The following is an 18,073-nucleotide window of genomic DNA, read 5'->3' as shown; positions in this document are numbered from 1 at the left end:
GTATCCTCCTCCCCGGATTTTATATCCAACCCTTCTTGCATGCAGTACTACTGATAGACTGTTATCACTCTTTCCTTCTATAAAGCCAAAACGGCAAACCGCTTGACGAATTTGCAGGTCATGGATCGTGTAATACCACAAGTTGTCAAAATTCAAGCGAGCTGAATGGGCTAGACGGACTTGGACTCGGCCTACCTTTTCTTCTTCTATGCATCCTTCCAATATTCGACGCATCGACAAAAAAACGCCATTAAACTGGGTGTTGCCCCACCCTAATTTGATCACCATGGAACTGTAGCATCTTTCAATGATCTTCAGGTTCTCTCACCCAGTATTTGCAGAGAGAAATGGCCGTCATGAAGGAACTTATTCATTCACTCAGGGACATTGATGATGAGTGAAGAAGGGGAAAAAACATATCCGTGTCGTGTAAAACCAACAAGATTGCTCACAATTACAGAGAAAGCCCTGGTAGTGATTATCTGAATAACTAACCCGGTCCCAACCAACGCTTTGACCTGTCTCAGCGTTCATCCGATGGAATTTTCAGTTCATAATAACTCTCAGTCTAGGTACTTAACCAATGTATTCGAGGAAGCCAAACCACGAACGGAAGGCATAGCACAACTCCTAGCTCTTTATGCTATTACTCTGACCGACAAAGTGAGATAGCAGGCTCGGCATCACCTAAGTTGCTAGCTAATGCGCAACTAGCAAGACTTGACTGCTTACCACCACCTATATTGAGTTGCCAGCAAGTCACGATGAGGCAATGGCCGTCACCGCTCCTTGATCTCTTTACAAGCAGATACGGTGAATCTCCAACAGTTCTCTGCCAGTGGATCTCATCGATTCACCGCATGGAGGATGATATCAACTCATGCACCATTTGCTGCAGGTCTCTTTTGGAAACATATGCGTGCTAGGGTAGCTTCCTGTTTTCCAACGTTCTTAACGTTCCCTCCAAACGTCTGGAAGGCGGGGATCCCGGCCATGCTCATATCGGTTCGCCAAGTCACCAACAACGGTGCCCTTGCTCAAAAAGGCTTCTGGAACGTGACATGGCCTCATCTGCTACTCTTAGGCCCGGTCGGTGTCTTGGATTTATGGATACAGATCATTTTAGACACCGTGCCATCGGTTTGAGTTTACTGGGACTGGCAGTCATTTGGTCACAGCATACATTTCTTGCATGGGGAGTGCATGAAATCGTCGCTTGGAGATTCATCAAAACGTCCTTTTAAGGATATCTGTGGCTATTATACTCCGCCCACAGACACATTGATTCATGAAATCGCGCGAGAAAAAGATAGTCCTGCCGATGGGTGAAGAAGAAGAAAAACCCTCCGCGGGGCTCAAAGACGCGCTCAATCTGACTCGCCGAGCAGCCAAAGGTACCCAGGCTACCAGGCTACTTAAGTAACCTCAGCTTGGGTGTCGAATCGGCCGAGAGGAGTGTGCACGCACCTAGACATCGCCGCCGCCCCAGTTGAAGGAAATCGCCCCTAGAAGTATCAGTGTACCTGTACCTGGCATGATCGATTCCAAGGGGCCTTATCGTAACGTCACTCGCTGGTATTCATCAGACTACACTATACAGTAGTCGGTACGAACTGGTATTCGTGCCCAACTTTTGCCTCTGGCCAGGGTTGTGAATCGCAATAATGTTTTGCCAAGCGGGAGAAGGGAGTCATAGTAGACGCAGTATTGCTGTATCCTTGATAAAATCAGAGGCAGGAAGCTCCATCAGTATCAGAAACGCGATGATGCCCGTATAATATCTGCACTCGCATTATTGGTATTTTACAGAGTGTCACACCGGCTAGGGCTCAGGCACTGTCATGAAATAGTTAGACCAAAGAACAACATATCGGGTTCTTTTCGAACCATTGGTCGAAATGATTATTTTTGGTCTGGATCATCCTTCTAGCGCGTCCTGCATCCTGGGATCACAGCTCATGAGCCAGGACATTGTGGACTGTCGTTCTGAGTGTTTGTACGCCTCTGACGTGACAAATGTGTGAGATATGTAGATACATGTCATTAATCTGCTGCTGTTCATTTACTCTGTTCGAGCGTTCAACGGGAGGTCCGGTATTAGACCCTGGCTGAGAACGGTGAGCGCCTGTCTTTTGAGCTTTCCAGATCTCTGGGACGCCGCTAAAATGAAGTCTGGGAGGTTCCATGGCGTCGTTGAATGCGACGTCATGCGTACAAGAAGCAGGGGGGGATGGAGACTACATAGTATGGCCTGAAAGAAGTGCTGGCATGATTTCCACTCGGGGTGGCTTGTACTGTACATTCAATACAGTGCACCGCAGTACTGCGATGCAATGTACAGTACAGAGTAACAGTAGCTGGAATGAGCAAGCCACACACCGACAGAAACACGAGGGGCACCGACGACGTGGAACTGGGTCAAAGTGACCTCTCAGAGTCGAGCCTGACTTGCAGGCATCACAGCAGAAGCAAGGGGGGAGGAAACGACTGCAGGGAAAAGCAAAACCACAGCAACGAGTCAGTCCTAGTTCCGGTTAGAGATGAATGTGAGAGTCTTGACTGTCTTGCAAAAGGATCCTCGAGACCCAACAGAAGGGAGCCGCCTGCGGTCCGGTGCGAGCCCGGAATCGGTTTCTTTGAGTTCCGTACGCTACTGTACGGAACGATACGATCTTTGGTCAGAAACTCATCAAACTATTGTACGTTCGCTATTATGGTGAATGAAAGTTTGGCCGTGACTAAGCGGCACGTCGGAATACCGCCAAGGTAAATGAATAAGAGCGATCTGCGACCAATTTCTATATTGTGTACCAAAAAAAAGCATGTCAAAAATGTTTGAGGAAGAACTAAAAAAAGAAGTTTATTTTCAATAATCCGTAATAAGCTGCCAATCTGCTGGGTATACAGAGTAGATAGACACTACTTTTTCTGACAACTCGCTGGCATACTCGATGCACTACAACGTTTTGTACATATCTGCACGTACTAAAACTCGTTTGGGAGCTGAGACATTGCAGGTGCCGCGTCCATAGTAAACTGTCGCTTCAGCATGTCATGGCCTTCCCATGCTCGAACGCCGGCATGGGTATGAAAAATTGCAGCATTACAATTATAGTCTCTCTTTTTAAGCGAGTAAACAAACATGTTCGTATTAGGAACTGTTTGCCTATGCGTATTCTGTCGGGTACGCGAGAATACCCAAACGATGTAAATACTGTCTCGTGCCTAGCACCCATGCTTGCGACGTTATTCCAGAAGAACAACATGGGAACATCTATAACTTGTCTTTTACCCCAACCCAATTGCTTCATAAAGGTATTGAGTCGGGTTTGAGTGGTACAAGATATGGTCAATTACTTGTTGTACCCAATTCTTTAATTTCGCATCATGGCCTATCTACTGTATGATAAAGAAAGGTGCTGAATTTCGCCAGGTTAACCACCAGGGAGGTATAGGGTATTCTCTGTAGATAGGTGCGATATCTATAACACTCCATGGATCCTGAAACTCATCCACAACTGACATAACCCTGCTCAGACCAAAGCCCCAATCTCTGGGATGGATTATGGATTCGATGTATTATTGTAAAACTTGACAATAGAATCACACGTATAGAGAGATGTGCATCAGCCAAGACAGCAAGACAAGCATCACGCTTACCATTGCGGTTGAATTATGGATACATGATGATCCCTCAGGCTAAATTCAAGGGGCGACTACCGTACGGTGTTGTCAAATGTGTTAAACCGAATAGCACGTATGTACAGCAATTTTGTGCCTCTGGTTGATCTGCTTGGCAGAGTCATGGCCTCTGCCCGTAACCTGAAATCCAACGCGACAGCACTAACAGTACCATGTCTCAGTTCCAATAAGACAAACCTTGTCGTTAGCATACTGGCGTGTGGGTGTACTTGGCACGATATCAGCCCAGGTACCCGAAGCCACACGTACGAGAGAAGTCGGTCTAATAACTGATACTGATACTGAGACTCATCAGGTTTAGATTTGAACTCGGATCTTGATCGTATCAATCTCTAAACCCAGCGATCAACAACAAACACCTGTTGCTGCTGTCATCATCACTGTGCCACTCGAGTCACGAGAGACAATTTGCACACCGATGCGGGGAATAATGAAATGTTATTGGCACCAGTCACCGAATACTATTACGAGCGGGGATTACGATACAAACTTTGTGCTTGTCGAGTTGCTGATTGATCAACACAACCACATGACCTGGGTACTATGTTCAACACGTGCAACCGATATTGCATTAGAAACGCCACGCCATGATATGATTTGTTGATATCACATCATCTCACCAAGCCTGAGCGGAAGCTCTAATAATACTGCGGCAACGAGATGAATTCAAGTCCCGAATGCAACGAGTAAATGGCCGACAAGTCTATTTCCCCAAGTTAATCGGCAGCTAATCGAGTACAATGCAATGCAATGCAGTACAATGTAACTGAAGAGACCGATCCCATGACGGTTGTGTAGTGCACACTCTTGTTTGCTACGTTTGTTCATTCGTCTCGTCACCAACATGCGACGAGGTCGGGCACCTCGATTTGTGATTGCTACAGCGTCATGGTTTCTTGAGTTTTCGTGTTCATAGCATGAGCATGGTCCAGGATCTCGGGGTTGAGTCGCGCGACGCGTTTAAATCGGACGTTTCCCCATTTCTGAACCCACGGCTCCAGTTTGCTGATCTTTTTGGTACCATGAACCGAAATTGCTGAAGCACTACTACATACAACCGTGATGATGTGACAACCAATTATGTATTGTATACAAATGACTTGCTCCGTATCTTTCTTGAAGGCAGAACGTAGCAGTATGCTCCGATATAAATGATTGTTGTTTCCATTGCTGATACAGTGGGATTGAGGCTAAACGCCGCATTTGATGTCCAGAAAGGGCAAAGATTATGTCAATCAACGGCTGGAGGGTGATGTATGTGTGTATGTATGCATGTATGAAGGCGCAATCAGGCTCTGTAACGGCTTTTGAAAACGGGCCAACTTCTGTACACGAGTCAACGCTGGCTCTAGAACAGCAAGGGCTGGTTTCGCTACAGCCTCACGTAAAATCTCGGAGATGTGCCTGCAAATTCGACAGCCTTGCGGTACTAGATGATGCTCAGAGGTCGATCCTACGCCATTGTAGCTGAGGAGAGGTCCGTGCCGTGAGATTCAAGAGCTGAGCCTGCCGAGGTGCAGAGGTGATATTATGCTGATTGGTACATTGGCTCCAGGCATTGAACGAAAAGCCCATTCATTACTTCTCATAGATGAGACAAAGTTTAACACCTAGATCAAAGTGGCCTGTTTCTTAGTTTCTTGGTCCCGAAGTAAATGCCTGTACTTATCCAGAGGTAACGGTCATTGGATGTAAGTCAAAGTACATTTTATGTCACAAATAGTTGTTCAAACTTTGTATGCTTCGCCACGCTGGTCGACGTTCCTGGGTGTGAGGAAATGATGACAAAGGGTAATGAGATGAAAAGGCTCAGGGTAGTTATGTGGTGCGTACTTCAGACCCGAGGACAAGGATACTTGGTTAAAGAAGATTAAATTTTCACAGACCGATCGACAGCATGCCCTGATGGAGATTGACCGACTTCCATTTATGAAGCAAGCCTCCGATTTTTCCATTATGATGGACGCCGAACTGTTTCTGCCGGCTTCAGGCTGAACTAGACACCCTGAGGATGGGCCGATAGTAGAATCCTGAGGATCTTCCATTAAAGAGGCAGCTTCTGTGAACAAGTAGCGAGTCAAAAACCTTGAAGGTATGTTTGCGTTACCCAAACGTCGGGTCCAACCTGGCTCAGTTGGGCTGGGATGTCACGGCCATGATCCTTCTTCGTAAAAGCCCAGGCTACCAGGGTAGGCAGAATTGTCAATCTCAGGGTTTTTTTGTAGTCCGTTCTGAAAGTGGGACATTTGATAGACCGAATCGATTCGTTTGATATTATTTAGCATTTCGGTAGTTAACCAATCCCTTCCTGGAGTAAGCATGTAAACAAAGGTACCCTGTATCATGACTTGGTCGATATTCCATATAATTCCTCAAAACGCTTTGCCGAAGTCTCTGCAAACGAGTTACTGTGGTACCGTACGGTAATCCGGCGCGACTAAGCGATCCGACATTGATAATCTGCTGCCGGAACGGGACTGCTGACGTTCTTTTTTGTGTAACCAAGCTGACTGCAACGCTGCTGTCTTAATATAGGCCTGGGTGGCTAATAAATTGTACAGAGCAGGCAGGTACATTCTGATAAACAACTTCCAGAAGTCACTTCGCAGACTTGGCCACATGTTTCGTACCTTGGGTTAAAAGCTGGTGAATTCATGCCAGTAGATGATATTCCACCACTAAGCAACGACAAGTCTAGTCAGTGCTTTTCCAAGGCTTCGCCTCGCACCATAGTGTTTCAAAATGAGCCAAACATCAAGCTCTCACTCATAAAACCCAATGATATAATGCCATTATCGGTTGTAGCGAGCTGTTTCAACGACCAGGCAGGGTTTTTGGAGTTCAACCACCTTCCATTGTGAGATTTTGGACAGGTTCGTAGGGAAGTTGGAAAGTCCATCCGACTGAAGCAATAATCTGTATCACTCCATATTGCTATCGGCTACCTTTCTCCGTTTTGGTCGTCCTCGTAGAGATATGTCGTGGTGTCCAACGAATTGAGTGGTGTCACGGGCTGGCTCAGGTCCATCTTCAGGAGCGTCATCTGCGCCCTCAGTAAAGACAAGATCGCCTCGTCGCCCGAGGACCTCTTTCCCAGCCTCCTCAAGCAGGATACCAAACGCCAAAAGGGCCGTTTCATCCATACTTCGGTCAGTAACGTTCCTGTCATTTATGGCCTGAAGGTCGCGGTTTTTCGCGCTGTAGAATGAGCTGGTATATGCATGAATAGCTTTCAGAAGATCGCTCTCTGGTAGAACACCCTGGCCACCGTGGGGAAGATCGCGCTCATGAGAATAGTAGATGTCATGCTCCAGATAACGCTCGGGTGCGTCTTTTCGTCTGAAGAGGACTTCATCGGGGGCTAAAGGGACGTCCTTTGTGGAGTATCTGATGGATTTTGGATGGCGAGGTGTGTACTGAGCTTCCTCTGCCTCTGTACCGGGGCCTTGATCGTATGAAACTTTACCTGCTTTATGTGAGCTTTGCGCTATAAGCATAAAAGCACAGATATTACCTGCTACAGCGTCGTAGACGGTTGCATGTCTGCGTTTTGTTCCTCTGTTAAGATATTCTTCGGCGGCTGGGCTACCTCTTTCGGAGGACAAATTTCTTTCATGTACGGGTACTATCCGCGTGCGACTGTTGGAAATATCCATAGTGATTATAATGTAGTATGAGGCTGTTCCGCAGACCAGTGTTTGTTTCAAGGTGAAGAAAAGATTGTGGTTTTCAGGTACTCATTGTATCCGCGGATGTGCATTGTTTGTGGGACAATCCTGTTGCAAGTATATATAGCTCCAACAAAAATCCTGAAAGGATAAAACGTCTGACAGGAAGATGTAGATAACCAATAATGGTTTTGACTTTATTGATGTTGTTGAGTTAAGGCTTTTGAAGAAGCAAAGTTTAGGTTGTCAATTGTGGAGTCATCATTGAGCTAGTACTCAGTAAGTGGTCCGCCCAACCCTCCTTCCAGCTGACATCATCTGTCGTATAGACCGCTTGACCAAATACCCCAAAAACGAAGGCCCCCGTTATCAGGATAACGTGGCTAATTGGGTCAATATCAGCTTCTGACATCATCACCTTGCATCGTCAATTCAACCTCCAACGGATACAGTCATTATTAAGAGAGGTACCAAATAGTAATGTTGGGCTCTAGCTACTAACTAAGTAACCCCTTACCAACACCTTTGTTTCTTGTACAACCCAAATGAATGCAGTCCAATCTTCTCGCTCGTGAAGTAGGCGTTTTTGCCCCTCAGGACTTCAGCCGTTCCATAACTTCTGAACTACTTCGTTCATTTGCACCAGCGCCTCAGCATCGCTTTAATGGTGAAAGAACAGCGAGACACGATCCTGCAGGCGTAGATGAACGTGCTCACAACATCAAAGCTCATGGAGCGGGCGTCAACAGCATTGCCCTAGAGAAATTCGACGGCCGGATTCTTCTATCGGGTGGTGCCGAGGGAGGCATCAAGGTATGGGATCTCGAAGCTGGCGGAAACCCTCACAAGGTGCACACTTTCCGCCCAGTGAGCAGTATAGCGAGGTCTACAAGAGAAGCGAACTCTCCAGGGCATAGTCATGGCATCACACATATCGCATTCTATCCTTTTGACCCGGATGCTTTCCTCTCTAGTTCCTATGACAAAAAGCTGAAGCTGTGGGCCACACAGCACTGCACTCTATCGGCAACATTTGACCTTAACGCAACAATATACTCCCACTCAACAAGTCCTATAGCGGATCATCTAATTGTTGCGTGCGCCACGCAGAATTCGGCGGTCCGACTGGTAGACTTGAAGTCTGGGTCTGCGATACAAGCTCTTGTAGCCCACGGCGGCCCTGTACTGTCGACAGCATGGAGTCCGCGTCACGAGCACATCCTTGTGAGTGGGCATGCAGACGGTAAAGCTCGAATATGGGATATCAGGCGTGCTGGTGGCGTCGTTGCATTACTGGACCAAGAGGATTCGTTGGGCATTGTTCATAAGATGGAGCATCTGAGTGCGGCAGGCGTGGACTCGAGCCGGATCCCGCACTTTCGCTCCTCTGCCCAGGCACATGACGACGCAGTAAACGGTCTGCAGTGGACAGATGATGGGAGGTACATCATATCAGCGGGCCTTGACCGTCGCATTCGTGTATGGGACGCTGCTACAGGGGCTAACACTCTTGCAAGCTTTGGCTCTTTGATCCAGAACCAACACGCAAAGACAGCAAATATCCTGGTAACTCCGTCTCATCTTTCGACTGGGAACAACTTTCTGTTTTGGCCAAATGATCAGGAGATTCTCATCCTTGATCTCCATGATGGCAACATTGTAAAGCGACTCCGAAGCCCGGGTGTGACAAACCCCGTAGGGCCGCGAGGTAGTGAGATGGGGCGAAATAGAATAACGAGTATAACCTGGCGTTCATCCGGTGGGTCAGGACGTCCTGCTGGGCCTGTTATGGGCGGCGGGAACTCTATTGGAGCTGTGTACAGTTCTCATATGGACGGGCAGATCCGGGCCTGGGCACCTCAAGTGCCAGGTCCCGAAGATGTCGATGAGGAGGAAGACATACAAGAGGACGAAGAAGTAAAACAGCGGAAGAGAAAGGCTGTCGACAACGCCTATAAGAGTCTCATGGGCAAAAAGATCACATTTACGTAGCATAGAGCATGGATTTTTTTCTCGAACATTGCCAAGCCAATAAATGATAAGATGTTTATCGCCAAGTGGCTTCAAATTCATGGTATAATGCGGCAACAACGATTCCGTGACACCAGCGGTCTACACGTCGTTGATGAAGTGACAGAACTCCGCCCAAACGCCATACACGCCCTGTGATATAACGACCCCGGTTTCATCACAAAACAACAACGACTAGGCACAACCAGCCATCCGGGTACGCAGCTTCACGCATCAGTTCTTCCAGAGGTGCATTAAACGGCACACCAGCGCCGTGCATCACCACCTTTGCGAGAATCGGATCACGACTGCTTGGGAACAATCCCGGCAGTATCTCTTTTATTGCCTGTCCTAGAAGTCTGGGGCGACGGTCTGAGCTTGTCGCGACCATGAGAGATTGGATGACTTTGAATGTGGCGTGCTCTGGGTGTGTTGCTGATGAATCTGGTCCGCTGGTGGGAACATAAATACGGATAGGGACGTGTTTGAGTGCTGTAGGTGCGTTGAGAAGACGACTGTTGATGCGGTTGAAAGAAGTGTGATCATTGTCTATGACTGCATTCCATAGCTGAGTGGTGTTTTCTTTCGACATCTTCATGATTTGGTTTGCGTTGCCATTTCGAATGAAGTCCGCCTATGCGAGTTAGCATCTTGTCTAGAGAATACACAAATCCCACCGGATTATCAATACAAGCCGTAATCTAGCTACCTGTTTATATGTGTTCTACTCACTTCTTTTACACAGTTGAGAAACGTATCTGCGATGTCCCAGCCCACTCCATCATTCACAGTCAATCTCCATGGTAGACCGGGCTGATACAGGTCAACCAGCAAACCCACTGCCAAATTCCTTAGCTGAACATCTTCAAAATGAAAGCTCGAGCAAGGAGAGTTGAAAAAAGTCGATAGTCTGGGTATAAGAAGAGCCAGATAGCTGAAGCGTGGAATACTGGTAATAAAAGGTGTTGTCGGTGAGGCAGGATGTGTAATGTGCAGCGGAATTTGGGCGCTCCAAAGAGCTTGCGGAATAGGTGAAGACATTATTACGAGGGCATGGTGGAGTTTGTGAGTTGGCCGTTGCGGGTTGATGGAGATGTCGGCTGTGTGAGGCAAGGCGTGATACCTGGTAAGGCTGCAATCTTGAGTTTGGAGTGTTTAGGGTAAGGTTTGTTCATGTGATTAATAAGCATTGTACGAATATGCTTATGAGTATGCATAGCATAGACTTTGTTTATACTATTATATTAAGAAGATGTTAGTATTGGAAATGAAGGTTAATGATATTTAGTTCTCAAGAGTGTTCACGGTCTTAGGTTTGTCTTTTGTAATATGGCTTGTGAAGTTTGAGTATATTCACTGCCACTATAGTGATGGGATAGCCAAACATTTACCATTCGTTGGCTGGACAAATGGTGCCACATAAACCCAATAATGTTTTCTGATGAAAAATTACTCAGACAATTCGTTGAAAACAGGCTTCTGAATACGCAGCAGAAAGGGCCGCGCTTCAACCCCATTTTGCACATTCAGCGTCACATCCAAGAGTTGCTTTGACACTCAAGGTTACGACAACAACATCCAATCAGACAGGAAAAGAAAACTTTCCATCTCCTATCACATTGTCATAAAAAACGAAGCATTTATCAGGTATGTGAGAAGAAGCAGGCTTTCTGTAAATTAGCAGACTGTTACATCATTCACTATATCTGATGGCAGTATGAATGACTGTGCGCTGGCAGTTTTGACTGATTGACTGCAAACTCCCTGATAACCATGATCATTTCGTCAGCCTAGGACATTAGAATGATTCTAATAAATTAGAAGATTCAAAGTTCTGGTTTTATCCAAGATATGTGCTGTAAATTAAGCGCCTTGGACGATGTAAGAGGCTCAAGGGTAACCTAATTGGCAAAGCGCGTGGCATCGGCATCGGCATCACGGCATCTGAGTGCAAGAAAAAAGAAAGGCATGAATTGTCCAGTCGTTTGAATCATGGTTCTTGGCTTGCGACATCATTTGTGTTTCAGCCCAGAGACAAAGGATTGTTGTTCTAGGACGGACGGCAATGCATAGTGAATCTGCCGAATGGTAGTTGTTTCTACTCACCACACCTCTCACCGAGGCCTGGCCCGCATGACCTCATCTGGCAATTTGTTGCACTGATGACCTGTCATGAGCCACGGTAGACATGTCAAAGAGCTTCAGAGCCAAGACATTGTCTCAAACCGGCTTCAATTTAGGAGTTTGTTGAGGGAGGTCGTCATTCATTATCATGTGGCCAAGAGATGTGGGAGTTGTATTGAAGAGTTGATCAGATAAATAACCAGCACGGTTCCTGAACATATTGATTTAGACAAGACAATAGTATTCTCAGAAACCTCAGCCGAAAGAAACATACCGCAACTTTACTCTACAACAGCAAATCAAAAGCTGCATCGCTAGCCATGGCTCTCGATCGTATTGTCAGCTTGGTCCTGCGAGCGGCAGAGCTGGTCTTTGCGGCTATAGTCGCTGGCGTCAACGGCGAATACCTTCACAATGCCCGCGGCGCAAGCTCATGGCAACTCGGTCGTTTTATCTACACCGAGGTCGTTGCCGCGTTGGGCATACTCTTTTCTCTACTTCTTTTGATCCCGTTCTCGAGCACTTTTGTCCACTGGCCTCTGGACATTTTCATGTCCATCAACTGGTGGATTGTATTTGGTCTTCTCGTCGATGTAAGTCACTTACAGTATTCTCGGGTGGTAACATGCACTAACGGCATCCAACAGCTTGTCGGCACCTCTTGCGGTCGTGTCTTTGACTGGGACAACGTTCACCCAGTGCATGGAGACCAGTGCGGAAAGACCAAGGCTGTCATCGCTTTCAGCTTCCTCTCAGCTCTCCTGTGGCTTGTCTCTGCCCTCGTCGGCTTCTTCTGGGTCAGGAAGAGAGAGCGCACCGCACGAAGAGCCGAAGATGCCCACCACAACCGTCGCCGAGGCCCTTGGTTCCGCAGCAGAGTTTGAGTCTAAACCCATGCCCGTCTGCAGCAACGATTAGCCTGAAGCTTTCCGTGTCTGCTGCTGAAGACTTTTCCAAAAGCGCTAGGCGGTGATCTGAGTTGACCAACTGACTGCTGGTCTTGGCAGTGATTGGATTGCGTGAAACATTCCGAGTTACCGTGCCTATGTGGGAACTAATGCATAATATGATGGAGGATTTCCTTGTTTTTCTCTCTTGATGTCTTTTTTGGGTTGGAACTTGGCGTTGTATAACGCGGATTAGGTAGGATATGGACGGATACATACTGTGCCAAGGAGCGGTTGGATTGTTACGAATAATGGATATGACTTATTAGCCTCTATCGACGCAATATAATGTATTTCTTACTCATTGTATACTATAATTAACTCGGCAATCGATCAACGTGGGTGCTTCATTCATGTCTGGCCTTGTCTCATCTCATCCTGTCTTGCTTTATTATAAAGACGTCATATCTACGAATCTAAAGCATATTTCAAACATGAAACAACGGGGCTCAATGTCATGATCTGCAACTGGTAGACCAATGGAATCGAAATCTAATCCAGTCTTTTCAAATGCCCATCTTTTCATACTAACTATTCGTTAGAACCTGATAACCAGGAATTGCATGTCGTGCTAATGATGAAGATAAACTAGAGTACATGCACACTGTGCTAAAATGCCTGGAATTTTGATCACGAGCTTTCTCGAACCTGACCTGATTCGTTCTGATCAGCCTCCAACAAAGACTTCCGTCTTGTTTCCATGATCATCGAGATCTACGACCAAAGTAATCCTCGTTCCGCCTGCCGGCGCAGGGGCATTCTTACGCGTTACTGTTAGTAGGCATAAAGCACCTAGTTTAGCAAACATGAACGGAGGCCAGTCAGTGCCTTAGTACCTATCTGCTTGCGCATCTTTTACAGGGGCCAAGTACGATATTCTCCGCCTCTGTTTTTTTCTGTAATACCTTGTAACCTTGCTTTTCACCCGTGCTACCAGAATCTAGAACCGTCTCAGCAGGTCTTGGCCCGCCGGATGTAATGAGGCATGCTGTCATAAGCTGTCTTGTCTTTGTCTTCTCCATCAGGTTAGTTTATACTACCTACGTTGGGTCCGGAAAAACGGCCATTATCCTGGCGTCATTTCCACTGTGCTGTGTTGTGCTGTGCTGTGCCTGTCTGCCCGCCTGCCTGCCTTGGTTTGCTCTCAGGTGGCTGGTGGACCTGGGAAACAACACGCTGTTGCCAACTTCTTTGAAGTCTTCAACCGCGCGGGGTAGCTTGGTTTCAAACCCAGAAATTAGCGGGGGACAGCCCTGTAATGACAGAAAACATGGACCTTTGGGGGCCTAGGTCTCACTATAATCGGCGCTAAAGAGCCTCCAAATCTTGCATTTTTCGGTCCACTTTCGGGGTAGCTGACGCCACCTGGGCCACAATACACAACGGTCCGTCACTCGCCACAGCTTGACTCCACTAGCTTACGGCATGCATCACTTCAACCTGTTGATCTCTCTTTCAGCCACGGAGCCTCCTCGTCATCTCTCTTACAATCCCGTCTCCTGCTCCACAACAGCACTCTTGGCGTTGTTGGAACAACAAGAATTCCCCTTCTCCAGTGCTTGAGGATACTTCTGCCCTACAAGTCGTCAACGTCATATCTCGCGTGGCATGACGCTAGATTGTCCCTGGCTGATATGCCATCTTCCGCCACCAATCGCAGTCCATGCTGAGAAGCTTGAAGCTAGAGACCATGGAGTTCTCCAACGATCGGGGTAAATGCTATGACGCAAACTGAGGTAGCTAGGAAGGTGAGAATAGCAAGAGCTTGTGTTTGGCTTTGTGTGTCAGGCCCTCTGCCCAGTTTGTGACTTGTTGCTGATGAAGCCATCGAGATGCAAGCCGCCAGGATGACTATTCTCAACTATATAAGAATCAGGATATCCCTCCTCGGAATTATCTTTTCCTCATCATAAACAACAACAACTCTCAAAGATACCCAAAAGCATCTGAACTTCAGCTCAATCACCTCAACTCATCTACAAGATACCCAAACACTTTTAACAACTACACAAACAACAATCATCATGTCTGGTCTCATCAACAAGGTTAAGGATGCTATCCACTCCGATAAGGACAAGAAGCACGACTCTACCACCACCGGCACTCACAACACCCACAACACTCACAACACCTCTTCTGGCCTTCCCGAGGGAACTGCTGGTCCCCACGGCAGCCGTGCAGCCAACGCCGCCGACCCCCGAGTCGACTCTGACTTGGACAGCACCCGACGCACCGGAGCTGGCCACACCACCGGTGGCCTAGGCTCTACCACTGGCACCACTGGCCACACCACTGGCACTGCTGGCCACACCACCGGCGGACTGGGACACACCGAGAACATGCCCGGCCACTCCACCGGACTTGGCTCTACTGGCCACTCATCTGGTCTGCCAGAGGGCAGCGTCGGCCCCCACAGCAGCCGTGCTGCTAACGCCGCCGACCCCCGTGTTGACTCCGACCTGGACAGCACCCGTCGCACCGGAGCTGGTCACACTACCGGTGGCCTAGGCTCTACCACTGGTCACACCACCGGCACCACTGGTCACACCGCTGGCGGTCTGGGATCTCACACCGAGAACTTGCCCGGCCACTCCACCGGTACCACTGGCATGACCGGAACTGGCCGCCACTCCGAGAACTTGCCCGGCCACTCTACCGGACTTGGTTCTACTGGCCACTCCACCGGAATTGGCTCTACTGGCCACTCCTCTGGTCTGCCAGAGGGCAGTGTTGGCCCTCACGGCAGCCGTGCTGCTAACGCCGCCGACCCCCGCGTCGACTCTGACCTTGACAGCTCTCGCCGCTCTGGAGGTCTCGGTGGCAACACCTACGACCAGACCACCACTGGCACTTCTGGCCTTTCCAGCCACGGCGCCGGTGCTCACGGCCCTACCGGCACTCACAGCTCTGGTCTGGGCGGTACTCACTCTGGTTCTCACATGGCTGGCAACACTGCCTATGACAGCACCAACCCCGGACCTGCCCCCAAGACCGCTGGTCCCCACAAGTCTGACATGCTCAACAAGGCCGACCCTCGCGTCGACTCTAACCTTGACGGCAGCAAGACTGTCGGAAAGGAGAAGACCTTTGAGACTTCGTAAGTCTCCCTCGACAACCTCGGACGTCAACTGTTTCTCACCATTGGTACTTTTACAGCGAACCCAACTTTGCCAACCGTGACCCTACCGACGCTACTCAGGTTCCCCCTTCCATCATGCAAAAGCATGTTCCTACTGAGATCGCTCACGACAACCTTGAGTCGGACCACAGCCGCCGGCATAGCAGCGTTAACCAGGAACACCACCGTGGCCTGTAAATGGAGGGAAATGGAATTAATGACTGTTAATGGATATGTATAGCAACATTTCTTTAATGAATATTAATGAATTATCTATTTAAACAATTTATTTCCATGTGACATTCTGACACTGAATTTATTTTGCCAAACTGTTGAACATTCTTCATGCCAAAGATTAAAATACCATTGATTTGGGACTATTTTGACCTGATCGGTGAATGAAAAGAGCATGCTGAATAAATCACTATGGATGATTTCGAGAAGACCTTCTAGTTTGTTCATCTGACCTTCTATCCCGGAAGAAGTTATACCCCAAAGATAATGCGGCTCACCTACATTATAACTTATTAAGTCAGAGCGTTTAAATATTATGATTTGGAAGATGTTGGACAGCTCCAATCAAGATCTCTCAGATTATTTATTGAACCAAGTACTCTCTATAATACAGTTAGAAACAGAGCCCCTTACTGTACCTAGGCAGCCGCACGGCGAGGAATTTTTCAAGTTAAGCCGGAACATATGTTCAGTCCAGAAAGGAGTCCTTGAATAGAAGGCATTACTCTCCCTCGTATTGGAATACGAGGCGTGTATAAGCTGCTGAGGAAATGTGACAGTGGGCCTATGGTAGATATGACAAGATTCTTTTAAGACTCAACCTTGGGGGGAAGGATACTAGGAACCGCCCTATTCATAGGGACTATTGTGAATATAACATAGTATGGTCTCTTAGATAACACAGGTGTTACAACGTATCGTTAGGCTGTAGGCTACTTGCTGTCATCTCGTGGAGTTAAAGTGCAAAATTCCAGGAACAGGTACTCATGCTCGGTTTTGCAAAGAAGCTAAACGGGCGAGCCCATTTGTCTCCACGATGCGGACTCCTATGAGTTGATACAAATTACGCTTGAATATCTTTTTATACGGGCGAGTTAGAGCCTGGGCTGTTGTATGTTGTTAGTTCAGGAGGGCGTGGCACAATAACTTCAGGACCATGACGGCAAGGTCATTGTCTTAACAATAGCACCGTTCCGGGAAAGCTGAGCAAATATGATGCCTACCTATCCAAAGTCTGCACCGGAAAACTACTTCGTTTAGTGTCTGTATGTCTCGACATACGGACCCAATTACTCCTCTGTATAGTAATGTTCCCTAACAACGACTATTGTTGAATCAAAGTATACTATCCTTTCGTATGATGGACTCTACGTCGGAATAATCAACAGCAGTGGGACAGAAACATAAATATTCATGGTGTTTATTAGGACTATTTTATCAACAGGATCTCCTCGATCCATTCGGGTCAACTGTGGGTATCATGCTTCATCGTCTCTCATGTTCGTCCTAGCCTGATGTTCATCGTAGCGGCAATCGTGCTTTAAGTGTGGTGCTCAGCCTCAGCCTGCTTCTGGACATCGTGCTCGACACCACGCTGACGGGTCTTGCCCTCGGCACGGAGCTCGTCGTAGTGAGCCTCCTTCTCCTTGTCGCCGGTGAGGTTGGAGACGGCGCCTCCGACAGTACCCTGAACACGGTCACCGATACCAGATCCCAGGTCACTGAGCTGACCCTTAGCCTCTTGGTTGCGTCCCTCAAGGTTCTGCTCACGACCTTGCTGCTTCAAGGACTAGTGAATGTTAGCAATGATCAGACGTAGAACAATCATCGTCGACTTACCTCGTTACCGATAAGGCCTCCGATGGTCTCCTTGGCAGATCCGGCAGTCTGGTTCCAAGAACCCTCAGTGCGGTTGGGGTCATCCTTGGCAGCGGCGCCAGAGCCAGAGATGGTGGCACCGGGGAGCTTAGCGGTAGCGTGAGAAGCATCGTGCTCGGCCTCAGCCTTCTGCTTCTTGAGGTCGCCAGCAGCCTGGTCACTTGTGTTGCCAGTCAGGCTGCCAATAGCATTCTGGACAGCACCAGTGGTGGAGTCGATGACAGACTTGAGAGTGGAAGGTTGGGGCTGGTCAGACATGATAAAGGTGGTTGGTGTGTTTGATTTGTGTGTAGGAAGGATGAGAGTGTTCAAAGTGTTGATAGTTTTTTGGTGTTTGGATTCAAGGATTGTTGTTGATGGAGGAATGAAAATAATCAGAGGAGGGGGCAGAGATGAGACTTTATAATCATTGTATGGAAGTCCATCACGACAGGAAGGAAGGCTTCACTTACAAGGCGGCTGCTAGGCAGTCGCGATACATGTTAGTGATGTCATAATCTCCAGCACCCTTAGGTAGTGACGCCTGAAAGTGGACAATTGCGTATGACGTCAACGCCACTTGATACCGAGCAAACGACATGTACCAATGCTACGAAACGAGCGCCGGAAAC

At 47.9% G+C, this 18,073-nt stretch overlaps 6 protein-coding genes across 6 annotated transcripts; 3 read left to right on the top strand and 3 right to left on the bottom strand.

Moving 5' to 3' along the window:
- Positions 1-6,623: 6,623 nt before the first annotated feature.
- On the bottom strand, positions 6,624-7,358 carry FPOAC1_003141 (uncharacterized protein; the record flags this gene model as incomplete). The annotated part of the gene is made up of 2 exons (XM_044847712.1): positions 6,624-7,168; positions 7,217-7,358. 2 exons carry the CDS (start codon positions 7,356-7,358, stop codon positions 6,624-6,626), a joined length of 687 nt encoding a protein of 228 aa, XP_044713628.1.
- Positions 7,359-7,919: 561 nt separating this feature from the next.
- Positions 7,920-9,362, top strand: FPOAC1_003140 (uncharacterized protein; the record flags this gene model as incomplete). The annotated part of the gene is made up of 1 exon (XM_044847711.1): positions 7,920-9,362. One exon carries the CDS (start codon positions 7,920-7,922, stop codon positions 9,360-9,362), a length of 1,443 nt encoding a protein of 480 aa, XP_044713627.1.
- Positions 9,363-9,558: 196 nt separating this feature from the next.
- On the bottom strand, positions 9,559-10,421 carry ATG5 (autophagy protein 5; the record flags this gene model as incomplete). The annotated part of the gene is made up of 2 exons (XM_044847710.1): positions 9,559-10,014; positions 10,113-10,421. 2 exons carry the CDS (start codon positions 10,419-10,421, stop codon positions 9,559-9,561), a joined length of 765 nt encoding a protein of 254 aa, XP_044713626.1.
- A 1,403-nt stretch (positions 10,422-11,824) lies between these two features.
- On the top strand, positions 11,825-12,388 carry FPOAC1_003138 (uncharacterized protein; the record flags this gene model as incomplete). Its single annotated transcript, XM_044847709.1, has 2 exons — positions 11,825-12,097; positions 12,152-12,388. 2 exons carry the CDS (start codon positions 11,825-11,827, stop codon positions 12,386-12,388), a joined length of 510 nt encoding a protein of 169 aa, XP_044713625.1.
- A 2,087-nt stretch (positions 12,389-14,475) lies between these two features.
- Positions 14,476-15,767, top strand: FPOAC1_003137 (uncharacterized protein; the record flags this gene model as incomplete). The annotated part of the gene is made up of 2 exons (XM_044847708.1): positions 14,476-15,548; positions 15,608-15,767. The coding sequence occupies 2 exons, from the start codon at positions 14,476-14,478 to the stop codon at positions 15,765-15,767; spliced, it is 1,233 nt and encodes a 410-aa protein (XP_044713624.1).
- Positions 15,768-17,124: 1,357 nt separating this feature from the next.
- On the bottom strand, positions 17,125-17,720 carry FPOAC1_003136 (uncharacterized protein; the record flags this gene model as incomplete). Its single annotated transcript, XM_044847707.1, has 2 exons — positions 17,125-17,373; positions 17,424-17,720. The coding sequence occupies 2 exons, from the start codon at positions 17,718-17,720 to the stop codon at positions 17,125-17,127; spliced, it is 546 nt and encodes a 181-aa protein (XP_044713623.1).
- Positions 17,721-18,073: the final 353 nt, after the last annotated feature.

The sequence above is a fragment of the Fusarium poae genome, chromosome 1 (assembly GCF_019609905.1).
Source record: "Fusarium poae strain DAOMC 252244 chromosome 1, whole genome shotgun sequence".
Taxonomy (NCBI): Eukaryota; Fungi; Ascomycota; class Sordariomycetes; order Hypocreales; family Nectriaceae; genus Fusarium; species Fusarium poae.
Note: the sequence above shows the minus strand (reverse complement) of the source record. Positions and strands in the feature narration are given on the sequence as shown.